Source organism: Rattus norvegicus, chromosome 6, assembly GCF_021556685.1.
Source record: "Rattus norvegicus strain SHRSP/BbbUtx chromosome 6, alternate assembly SHRSP_T2T, whole genome shotgun sequence".
NCBI lineage: Eukaryota > Metazoa > Chordata > Mammalia > Rodentia > Muridae > Rattus > Rattus norvegicus.
The window spans coordinates 125,082,209-125,095,278 of NC_141539.1; the positions used below are offsets into that span (position 1 = coordinate 125,082,209).

The 13,070-nt window shown below is 44.8% G+C and overlaps 1 protein-coding gene across 3 annotated transcripts in view; it reads right to left on the reverse strand.

Annotated features, from left to right (window-relative positions):
• Window positions 1–675: 675 nt before the first annotated feature.
• Efcab11 (EF-hand calcium binding domain 11) overlaps window positions 676–13,070 on the reverse strand; it is a 159,180-nt gene continuing 146,785 nt past the window's right edge. For 2 of the 3 annotated variants that reach the window (XM_087554314.1, XM_087554313.1), the window contains exon 6: window positions 676–1,762. In XM_087554314.1, the coding sequence (XP_087410440.1) occupies window positions 1,684–1,762 (79 nt within the window). In that variant the 3' untranslated portion in view covers window positions 676–1,683. 3 annotated transcript variants of the gene reach the window in all.

The following is a 13,070-nucleotide window of genomic DNA, read 5'->3' on the forward strand; positions in this document are numbered from 1 at the left end:
TAATGCACACATGACACATATGTAATATACACATTCGATGTATACATACAATATATATGTACACACATCATATATAACATGTATATTTGTACATGTATGTATGCATATAAAATATATATACCCATATGTATATATATATGTATATACCACATTATGGTATTTAACATAATCTAAAATATCTCTTTAATGTCTTGAGATCAGAATCAATGACTCGGTTTGCCTCATGATGAAGACACTTGCTGAACAAAGAAATCAGAAACTGGATTACTGTGCACAAAGTCATACACACTTCTCAATGATGCCAGTAATTCATTTCTGCCTCTGAAATAATATTTCATTCATGTTCAGAAATTATTTTCATTGCTTCTTCATTTAGTTTATGAATGTTTGAATAAACCTTTAATTTTTAACAAACTCAGTTTGAGGATAATTTTAGATTTATAGACAAATCATGAAAACAGTAGAAGTCCTATCTATCCGTCACCCAGTCTCTCACGCATCACAAGTAGCAGAGAAAGCCCAGCCTGGTTCAGATCTACCATATGCTCCATAGGGGCCCATTTAGGAGGCCAAATTACATTTAAGTCAAATTGCATTTAGTTATCCCATCTCCTTAGGTTCCTCTGCTTTAGCACAGCTAAAAACTTTATTTTTCTTAAGGCTACCTGCTAATAATTTATATGAGCATGAAGCTTGTTTAATGTTTGCATACAAATTTATATTTTTACTTGATCTTTTAATGTTTAACACTTAAAGACATAAATTTATATTTTTACTTGATCTTTTAATGTTTAACACTTTAGAGACATAAATTACATTAATTATTTTACAAATGTTAATGTTGTGAAACACTTACAGTGATAATATCAGTATTTCAGAATTCTTTTTAGTAGATGCTATGTTGTGCCTCCATGAGGTCCGGGAAGGTAGTCACCGGCGCGCTGGGGCATGGCGGGATGTAGAGCCTCCTAACCCTAGGATGGCTGAATCTCCAGGTACTCGGCAAAACTACCCAGAACTGGAAGTATGCAGCAGAGGGCTGCTGGCCCGCTTCTCCAGCCGGCTGCTCTGAAGGAAGAAGCCCAGGCTCAGGCCCAGGCTATGCTAAAGGGACCCAAAAATCACACCCTTCTGCCCATTAAGACCCCAACTGCATTCTGGCCTTCTCTGTATGAAGAATGCTGGCGCCCACACGAGCTGCTTCCTATGCTGTGCACACTGGTGCCCTGTGCACCGATCGCTACTCCGGGGACATTGTCTGAGGAAGTCTCTGTTTTCCCAGCACTGGCTCATGGCTTGGACTCAGGAAGCTTGACCTTCAGCCAAGGTGGAGCAAGTGAATGGCAGTGACACCACTAGCAGAGCAAAGCGAACCCTCCCCGGAGCTGATGAGAGCGAGGGACGCATGTGGAGTGAGCAGAGCCTTCAACTCACAGTGTGGAGGAGGCAGAGCTGACTAGAGTAGGAAGGGAAAACCCCCCGAAACCCACTGGGCTGGTAGAGACACAGAAGGAGAGTCCCACCTCTAGGTCCAATATCAACATTCCAAACCTATAGCTAAGAGTTAACGCACAAGTACACAGTGTCATGCCCTTCCTAGAGTGTGGTCTGTGTGATTACTAGATTACAGTTCATCCATCTGCACAGGTTCTCCAGAAGTAGTTCACAAGTGTCCGGCCTGGCTCATTTTGCCTTCCCATGGTTCATGGCGTATTCAAAGTCTCGGAAGCTGACGTGACCATCTGAGTCTTGATCTGCCTCCCTGGAAAATGACATAGGAATTTATTCACACAGTATTCCTGTCAGGATCTCCATATCCGCAGCACACTAGAATCTTCCTTCTCTGTATGTTAGCATGAGGGAGGGACCAATCTTATGTTGAAGGCCAAAGTTGCTGTCTATGTTTCCTCCCACTACACTGCTAACACCTAAGGTGTGAAGGAAAGAAGAGGTATTTTATTAAAACTTACAGAACACACAGGCAATGCACTGAGGGATGGATCTAAATGCAAAAGCTAATCAAGAAAAGGAGGAATCAGGGGCCGGGGCTGTAGCTGTTGATGGGGTGCCTGACGGCCATGCATGAAGCCCTGGGTTTCACCCCTAAGGCTGCGTAAAACTGGGAATAGTGGGGCACACCTATAATTCCAGCACTAGGGTGGTGGGGGCAAGAGGATGAGAAGTTCAAGGTCATCCTTATTTACATGGTGAGTTTGAGGCAAGTCTGGGATATTTGCAACTCCATCTCAAACAAAAGTGGCATAAATATTGATCTAGAGGTCTGAAACATGACACAAACATGTACTACACATACCATTATATATAAACACACATATAACAAAATGTGAGATAAAATATATAAGAGAAAAATGTTTTAGCAGCCAACTGTGGTGCTAACATCCTGTATACAACACTGCCCTTACACCCCCAGACTGCAGAATCTTAGCACCAATTCTGGGGTTGGGCCAGTTTACAGAGCTACTGAGCTTAAGGAGACCTGGGGTTTTCTAAGGACCTCATTGCTTGCTAGAAAGCAGTCCAAATGCAGCACCAACAAGGAGAGTGAAACTGGGAAGTCAGAACTCCACCACGTCTTGCTGTTGTCTCCCTACATAGCCAAGGCAGCACGCAGAGAGAAGCTTCCCCCACGGCTAACCGCACATCCATGACTCCTGGCTGGCTTCACTCATCCTTGGAATCACGGTTAAATCCTCATAAACTAAGCTTTCCTAGTTCCTATGAAGACTGACCAAGTTGTGAGACCTCGACTCAGGGTGTGGGAAGCCTCTGACGGGGTGTCCTTGGAACCCTTGAGACATGGGCTCTGTTCCCACAACAGGCAGTAGGGGATGGCACACATTCTGTGAGATTAAGGTATGTCACCAAAGCACAAAATAGTGGCGGCAGCGGCAGCAGCAACTCATTGGCTCTGCCACCAGCGAAAGCAATGTCTGAGAGGACAGCACTAAACACGGTCCCAGTTCCTGCTGGGGACATCCTGAAACTAGGAGTGGCCTGCCTTCTGTGGAGCTCCTGTGGCTGACACAAATGACATTCTGCAGGAAACAGAAGGTGTCAACCACGGCACGCGGGGCTTTTAAAAGCAAAGACTGGCCTAAGCAAGGAAGCCACTAATCACTGTAATAGTTTTAAAGAGTGCTTTAAAATATTGAATTCTTAAAATAAACTTTGTGAATATTTCATGCCAAAGCCTCTGAAGTCCGTAATTTTTCATTCTTTTGAAGTAGAGAGAAAGAGGGAGAAAGAAAAAAAAAAAACCTTCTGCCCCAGGGCAGAACCGATGTTGCAGTTGGGATAAAATGGCTGCGTATTCAGAGGCTGTCTGTCTTGTTATATCTCTTGGTGAAATATACATGGTGATTTCATGCTATGCAGCACACAGAATGTAATGTCAGATCTCTTCTAAGGGATTTGAAAATAATCACAGGATCGCACATCACTGACTATGGGATAAAAACCATCCCTTTAATAAAATTAGACAATTGAAGAGTCTTCATATTGCCTAAGTATTTGATTAGGTAGATAGCACCCCCTCCCTTTCTGCTTTGAATTGGTCTGTCTGAACTGTAAGCCTCACAGAGTGGATAACCCAGAAATGTACTACTAGGATAAAATGCTTCTGATGATACTCAGAGCATGTTTTCATTCACTCACTGGGCATTGGAAGCCTGTAGAAAAAGGAATTTCTCTGCTCATTTTTTCTGTTAACAACCTTTTGTAATTGTATTAATATTTAACTATCCTTGTCTGTGCTGCTGATTCCAACTGGAAGGTGGGTACACTGTCCACTTGTATGTCTTGAAGAGGACGTCCTGTGCCCACACTGATGGAGAGATATCCGATATATCCTGCTTCTATTTAGAATGAGCAATATTCAGTGCTTGTCCCTGTTACACACATATGAACAGATCTGGTCATTTCAACTTGACACGAGGAAATTGAAGTTTAAGGGCTCAAAGTTTAAAAGCTATGACGCACAGGTTTTTATCACCAACAACAGTATTTCTGAAAGACCGCGACCCTCACACTTGGCGGCAGTGTGATAGGAGCAGATGGGCTGGTGGGCAGAGCTGGCACTGTGGAGAGCGGAAAGTGGCCATTAAGTAAAAAGGAGCATCATTTCTGTTTGCAGTAAAGCCTTCAAGCCTGGTTCTGAAGTGGGGACACACTGTTTTAGTGCCACCTGCAAACACTCTGCGCCAAAATAGCTCATGACCTTTTACCCCTACTAGAAATAATCTCGGAGAGTGCAAGAACTTTTACCCACAGCTGACCCCACCTCTTAGCTCATAGCTAAGAGCTCACAGCAATGGCTGTGTGTTCAATAAACGAATTTATGGAATAAAAGGAGCTGGGAAACAGGTGATAGCATTAGTGACAGTGTACTACCTCCCAGGAGGTGTTGGGATTGAATAACGAGATTTTCTTACCACTATCAACAGACAGGAAAGAAGCCAGTGGAATAAAACACAGGGAAGGGGCCACCTCTAAACCCCCACCCAGAGATGCACGGGCAGGGTAATGTGGTCCATCGACTGAATTAACTCATGGGGAGAGTTGAGGGCCAGATGCTCTTTGGAAATCTGCAGGAGTATGGAAAGTGTTTAGGTTCTTACAGGGTATGGAGTGAGGTTCTATGCAACCCTCTGTGGACTCAGAAGACCTTCGCTGCTGGTTACAATGAGGCCTTCAGGAAGGACTGGACAGACCACCTGGCTGAACTCCAATGTTTCCCTTGTCAGCTCATTGTGTTACAGTCAAAACTGCCTTACACTTGTTTTCAAGAGCACGAGAATCCTTGTTTTGTCTCCTGTACAAGGTTGGCTCCTGGTGGTGTGGTGTGGCTTCTGGCTATGATCTCTTGTAAGGCAGATCACAGTGTTGTCTATTAATCTGTGGGGTGACACAAGGTGATTTGCGTGTGTCCACCTGTGAGTGCACATGTGTGTACAGGTATGTTTGGAGGCCAGAAGATGAACCTTGGATGCTGTTTCTCTTGCTGACCACCTCTGACAGACGCAGGCTGTGAGGAGCTTGAGGGCCTGTGCCTGGAGTCAGGGGCTGAGAGGGCTGAGGAGCAACCTGTCTGCGGAGAAGGCAGACTGACTACCCAAGCAGTAGGGGTCTGCTTGTCTCCTCCTCCCCAGTGGCCTGGATTATAAATGTGTGCGCCACCACACTCTGGTTGGTTCTCTCTCTCTCTCTCTCTCTCTCTCTCTCTCTCTCTCTCTCTCTCTCAATGTGGCAATGTGGGTTCTGGGGATTGAACTCAGGTCCTTGAGCTTGCAAGGCTAGCACCCAATTACCCAAGCTGTCTACCCAATCCCAAGAGTTCTTTTTTTTTTTTTTTTTTGGTTCTTTTTTTCGGAGCTGGGGACCGAACCCAGGGCCTTGCGCTTCCTAGGCAAGCGCTCTACCACTGAGCTAAATCCCCAACCCCAAGAGTTCTTATTTTAAGAAAAAATGTAAATAGTGTTTCTCTGAAGTACTGTTTCTTATATGAAACATTTCTATTAGAACAATTTCTTGGAATGCCCTGAAAACACTTTATTTCTTGAAAAGTTGTTTTTGTTGTAAAATCATTTCAGAGCAACTCTTGGCAGGTTTCCAAAGGCAGATTTCAGACTTGAATACTGGCTTTTCCAAAGTTACTCAAGGAAGAAAGAACAACTAAACAAGGAATCAAAGGGAGAAAGGCGTATAGATTGTATTACATTAAAACAATGCAATGTCCTTTATTAAAAATGGCATAAAGACTACGAAAATGACATTTTTAACTGGAGACAAGAATGCAGGCTAGTATTTTCATGACAACTGCAGGCCTATAAATACCTATATTCATTTGAGTGGGAGTTAGAGGTTATGTGCTAAATAGGTTAGAGATGGCCAGTGATGGGTAATTCTGTCTTAGAGCATTGTTTGAGGGCTGAGGAGATGGCTCAGTGGGTAAGGAAGGCAGCTGCTGTGCAAGCAGGGGACCAGAACCGCGCAGTAGCGCATATCTGTGAGCACAGTGCCCTTTCAAGGAAGAGGGAGGCAGAGACAGGAAGATGGCAGGAATCTTGTGGGTCAGCAGCAAATAACTAACAGTCTCTGTCTCAAACAAGGTGGAAGGTGAGACCCACACCAAATACCTCTGGCCTTCATGTGCATGCCTGCATGCACACACCGAAAGGTGAAAACGTTAGAGTGTCCTTTAGCATTATGTGTCTCTCTAGTGTAAACATCCCATACAAGCAGCCTGTTTCTGAGAGCACAAATCCTCACTGGCTAGAGCACGGCTTCTCAACGTCAGCAGACAGGTTTGTGCCGGAGTGCTGTCACAGCAGAGCGTGACTGGAGGGCACTGAGGAGGTTTACAGCACCCCAGGCCTCTGCCCATTAGATGTCAGTGTGACAATCGTCTCCTTGCCCTGCACTGTGCCAGTTAAACATATTTCCAAAACTGCCAAGTATTCCTGGAGGGGGCAGGAAGAATGGCCAAGCCATACTCGGTTCAGAACTACTGAGGCAACAGAGCCATGGTTTGAGGTAATTATTGGGAACGTTCTAGCTAAATCCACACGTACTATAGCAACGTCTTGACTAAGGGATGTCTTTGTGGATAAAGCACTTGACACAGGTGTATGGAGACCTGAGTCTGAATCCCAGAACCCATATAAAGCTGAGACAGGAGAATCCCTACAAACTTGGAGGCCAGGTCACCTGGTACATGGAGTGGTGAACAGCAACAGGAAAGAAACCCTGTCTCAGATACGGTGGAACGTGAAGATGTACACTGGAAGCAGTCCTCTGACCTATGCAGGTGACCTATAGCATACATGCGTCCACACTCACATACATGCATGCATGCACAACATACATCATACACACATGCTTGCACCCAAAGATTAAGAAACAATTCTCTTAACGACCTTTTTCCCAACAAGTGCTCATCACCCGAGCACCTGCTTTCTGGCTGGAGATGCAGGAATGACCCGAGCACTGTGTCTGGCCAACACTAGGCTTCAGATGGGAAACTGAACCCACGGGGGGGCGGGGAGGGGATGGGACGGGTCCTGCTGCTGGAAGCAGGGCTGCCAGACACCTCTGTGTCCCCGGCAAACACACTGACAGTCAGCAATTATGTGAGTCACTGGTGTCATCAAGCATAGTTTTTGGAAGCTGACGCTGTATTTGATTTTCTTAAAAACATGAATGAGAAATTCAATGTGGAAGCAAAAATGTAAATGAGAAAAGTTTTTATGGGGGGCACTTTTGGAAAAGAGGAAAGTGAGAGAGAGTGTGTGTGTTTCTTTCTGGCTCTACGTGGAATAATTTAAAGGAAAGTCAAAACTGCCATTCTATTAGGAACAAAACTGTCATATTGACAGAACGGGAAGAGTAAAAATTACCCAGCGAGCCAGGAGCCCCTGCTGGGGAAGAGAGGACCAGCCAATTGAAGATGCAGTAATGACAGCTTCCCCCACAGCAGCCTTCTCTTATGAGGACCCTGCCGCTCTCTCCACTGGCGAGCTTGCCTCTTTGTTGATGAGAGTCCTGCAGGGCTCTGCAGCAATTGCCTTGGTAATGTGTTTATTAATTTTACCTTTTTAAAGACACGTGTTAAGAAAAGCCACTCAGATACACAGGGAAGATTAGAAGAGATATGGGATGATTTCTGGTCTTTTCTGGGCGGATACAATCTCTTCACTATGCTCTTGGCCCCCTTTGTGCTCCTCTTAGACTCTGCACCCCACTATTACTTATACCATCGCTGGAAACACTTTGCCTCCGCCATGCCCTGCACCATGTATCTTCAGCTATTCGCTTGGGACTGACTGCTTGGACACTTGGCATGTGTGTGCACACACAAACACAAAATGAAGAAGAGGGAGAAAAGCAGGAAGAAAGGAAGAAGAAAGAAGAGGAAGATAAAAAGGAGGAAGAAGATGGTGATAAAAAAGGAGGAGAAGCAGCCACAGTGGCTTTAAAGCCGTACAGGGTCACCCTTAGCCAATCAGGAACTAGGATTCAGGGCGCAAACTGGGACAAACTGTTAATCTGTCTCTTGGACAGTCAGCTTTGAGGTCTTTGGATTGGTTCGCAGGCAGTTCTAGCACCACTCACTGTAGTACTGAACTTGGTAAGAGACACTTGTGATGATTCTCCCCTCTGTCTGTCTGACAATAACCTACCCTCAAATCTTTGTCACAGGCTACGTTTTCAGCAGGGATTCGGGTTAAGACAGTTGAGGGTTTTGGGGTTGGGGATTTAGCTCAGTGGTAGAGCACTTGCCTAGCAAGCGCAAGGCCCTGGGTTCGGTCCCCAGCTCTGAAAAAAGAAAAGAAAAAAAAAAAAAAAGACAGTTGAGGGTTTCTTTTGGGACATGAAATTCGTTTGAATGGTGCATTTACATTGCTATCAGCAAGAGCATGTCATTTTGGATTCTTACTTTGTTGAAAGGGATCTCAGGATTCGAAATAGATCCATCTTTAGCTATTTTTGAAATGCTTTTTAGACCGAATTAGATATTGCCTTTACAAAGACAGCTCAAGTTCGAAGTTGTAGACAATTGAAGTGACAGTTATAGGAAATCATACCAGCAGACTTCTCATCACTACCACATACACATCCACTCGGTAATATCTAGTCTGTCAACAACAAAGAGTAATATTCAGCCTTTAAGGATCCCCACATTGTCAAGACAACACACACCTGAACGTAAGATGCTTGCAGGACTACTTGGGAGAGCGAGGTGCAGGTGAGAACTGACTGAGCCGGTTTAAATGGACCTGTTGGATGACCTATGAGTGAATGGGAAAAGGGTGCCCAGACCAGACCAAGAATAGAGAATATCAGAAGCCAGGGAACACTGGGCCTCATTAGCACCGAGTGCTAATGGAGTAATAAAGAAGCAGGTGCCGATAGCTACTTACCGATGCCCAAGCTGCCCAGTGCAGCAGCTGTTACCTAAGTGGAGCCGATCCCAGCCTTGGGCTGGAGACATAGAATTAGACTGGCCTAAGTCAATTACTCTAATCCTACCCTCCCCCTTACCACAAGGCTTCTGGCACTTAATACCTGGCATCTCCAGCCCCACTCCGGCCACCAGTGATAGGTGAAAACTTGATTTGAAGGTAGGCAGGCCTGGAGAGTGTCTACAAGCGGAGGGCTTCTCTCAGTTTGGACATCTGGGATGTGAAGGGGAGGTCTGCTCTTATGACAGCTGTTTCCTTCCATAACGAGACTTCCCTGCAAGTCTCCATACAGTCCTGGCATCCAATAGTACTACCCAGTCGGCAGTTCGTGCACAGGCATTCAAGTGGTGATTTTCAAGGTAAAGTGGAGCTATTCACATGAACGGGAAGGTTCAGAACAGCCAAGGAAGCCATAGTCTAATCAAAACCTACTTGAAGCTTGTCCTGTGTGAAGAGACTCCTATTCACTGACCCAATGAATCCCCTGGTATTTCAGGCCTTTTGTAAAAGATTCCTTGCCATTTGCAAGTGAAATCACTCTACTATACCCAGTATCCTGTTTTCAATCTTGTCTAACCTTGGTAGATGAGACAATGAGTATATGGTAGCCGCCCACCTGTTTAGAGTGGCTATTTTCTCAGGCCCCCAGTGGATGCCCAGAACACAGACAGCATCTAGCTTTCTGTTTACTATGTTGGAGCTCATAAGTGTCTACGGCAGCATCTAACTGGGCACTGTTAAGAGACTAACAACAACGGTGAACAGTACAACACGTCAGTGACGATGCATCATGATGAAATGCCACCGTTATTACCGTCACATGTTGGGGCCACTATTAATTTATTTCACAAATTCATTTATTCAACTCACAGTTATTGCCTCCCATGAGCTAAGAGGTAGGGATAGCTGTGAGCAAAAGGCTTGACAGGGTGGCTCTGCTGGACAAGTGCGTGAGTCCACGGCATGGGTGCCAAGAACGATGGCCCATTACTAGAGTGGTGTGCTGCTAAGATCCTGTCAATTATTACTTTTTGGAGTTTCCATTTAATATCTCTGGGCTGAATAACTAAATCTAGGGAAAGTAAAACCATGACTAAGGGGACTACCATCATTTCTTGGGATTTTCTCATTCAAATTTCTCCACGGATGTTATCTCAAGATTCTGAACTATTTTCTTTAGTTCTGTGATTTAAAGAACCAACTTGCTGGTTGCAGCTGTTATGACGTCTGCTTTTGACAGTTTTATCTGTGCATGTGGGTTTTTTTTGAGACAGAGTCTCATATAGTCCAGGCTGGCCTTCAATTCGGTATATAGCCAGGATGACCTTTAACTTGTCTTCCCTGGCTTACAGTCATGAGTGACCATGCCTGGATTCACATATGGTGCTGATGGGCATGAACCCAAGACATTGTGCAGACCAGACAGGCACTCTATTAACTAGGTCACATCTCGGTCATATGGAGACTTTATCTGTGGGTGTTTGTGTGTGTTACATGTATGTAGTATATGCATACATTTGCATGTCCAAGAGGTGAGAAAGGGACACCAGATGTCCTGCTCTGTCACTCTCTGTATTATTCCCTCGAGACTGGGTCTCTTAGGGAACCTGGAGCCAGGCTGGCAGACAGGAAGCCCCACTGAATCTTCTCTCTCTGCATCGCCACCCCCAACAGTGTTGGGCTTATCCCTGGCTTTTTAGGTAGGTTCTGGGGCCTTGAACTCAGAATCTCAGGATTACACAAGTACACTTGCCCGCTGAACCACTAAGTATCACTCTTAACCTTCAGCTTTCCCTCCCAGGGAGTGACAGAATGGATCCTTCTGAATGAGGAGCGAAGGGAAAAGAGGGTGGGAAATTCAAGCCCGGTTGGCAAAGTGGTTTATCCTAAAAGACTTACTTTTTCCTAACTACAAAGTTTTAAGACTGAGGGATCATATTTAAAGTTAGGCATATATGTGCTCGCTTCGGCAGCACATATACTAAAGTTAGGCATATCTCAAAAGGGAAAAAAGAATGTAAGTTTAGATGTCTAACTATCAACTGACTGCTTGTGGCTGGGGGGTAAAATGCCACCAATATGTGGCCCAAACTCCCACATCTGGCAGTCTGATCCGGTTTCTGTAGCAAGTGTTTTAGCAGAGTTGCTAACAAACACTGATGTTATCTTGTTCTTTCAGTTCAGTTCTCTGGAAGGGAAACTGTGATGTAAGAAAACAGGAGAGCCTGGGCCGCTCCAAGGAGGGGGAGGCAAGTCAACACACCATCTTAAACTAATGATTTAAAATTAAATTGGTTTCTTGTACTTTCGGGTCACTGGCTCTTTGTTCAAAGGCCATGCCAGGCCTCCTCTGACTACACCAACGACAGTATGGTTCAGTAGAAGCTGCCCAGATAGGAGTTCCAGTCTCACCATGGCTGCCCTGGGATTTATAACCTTGGAGAAAGCTTATGACCACTGGAAAAATCTCTTAGCCGTTCAGATTCCTAGCTCCCCACTTGTCAGTCTGAATGGCTGGAGCAGATGATAAAGTATGAGTTAGCTCTGAAACGTGAAGAGCCTGAACCAGATCTTTGCCATGTATCAGTGCCTTTGAATACGGAACATTTAAAGGCAGCCAACTTCAGTTAGCCATTCAAAAACAGTAGTTGCCGTCTTTGACCCTGCACGTGGTCCCAAGGAACCGTCCACAAATAAAAATGCAAAGGAAGAGAGGCCCGGCATTCAACAGTAGGAAGTACGAACAGGATAAAGCCATTTCTATTTCAAATAATCACTTCAGCTGAGATATCTAGTATCATCTTGAACTTGATTATGAGATAAAAGAAATGGGACAGAGATGACAATCATTTAATCTCTTAAGAACAGCTATTCTGGAGAGCTTTTCACTCTGCTCAATAGATTTCTAGCAGGTTGTAATCTGGCTAGAAAGAAAACATAATGATGAGGAAAATTATGTTTTCAATAACACACGCTCTTCCGGTCCAAGTCTGTCCACAAAGGAGGCAACGAAACGAACTCTGACCGTTTTAACAGATGGCGTAATGGCTCGGTGCACAGATGCGGCCTCCCTGAGAGCAACAAGTTCACATCCTTGACTGGAGGTTTCAGAATGAGCTGAACTTTCGAGTGTAATTCAGGGAAGATTGCACAGTGCCAGGCGGGAGTGGGGGGAGTGAGTGGGGTTCAGGGGCTCAAAGAATGCAGCCTAATGAGCTTGATTTTACTAATGCAGCCGAATAGAGTCGAAGCTGAAGTGTGAACTGCAAACACTAAGCCATTTGTAGATGCCCTGCTAATAACACGGTTAGCTGCTGTTGGTGGGAAGCTCGCTTTGCAGAACCACACTGTCCTGGAGTCAGGAAAAAGGCACGGTTGTCAAACAATGCTTATTTTCTCTGGATGTATGTTTTTGAGTAGAATAGATTATTATGAAGCTGCAATAGACGAATAGTAGAGAAGTTTCTTGTTTGTTTACTTATTCTTTTAAAAAGAAATGTAATGAATCAAATCTAAAATTCATCTGGAAAAACAAGCATTCACTCCATAAGATTCAGAACTAAAGGTTGGGGGTTTGGCTCAGAGGTAGAGCGCTTGCTTGCCTGGCAAGCACAAGGCCCTGAGTTCGATCCTCAGCTCTGGGAAAAAAAATATTCAGAACTAAAATAAATAATGAAATAATGATGCTAGACCAAAACCATGAGTCTTCAGTAACTAAAATGTTCTGATCATTATGTGTGACATGGATTTAGTGGTCGTCACACGAGACACTGGGAGTTGCTGGGCTAAAACACGCTGTAGGAGTGGGGGCTTAGCTTGTGATAGCTAAACTCACCGTGGTAGAGCCTGCTTGTCAACAAAATTCCCCTTCCTCTCTCCACTTCCTGCCTCCCTAGAATTCCAGCAACCAGGAGACCTGGCAAGGGGGTGCTATTAGAATGCCATGTTTCAAAGGAGGGTCTAGGACATTATTGTCCCCTGGAGACTAATGGCCAAATTCTGAAAGACACTCTCATCTGGGGCCTGCAAGGATTCACCAGAAACCCAAGTGATTTGTTCCACATACCTTGGTTATAGAAAATTTATTGC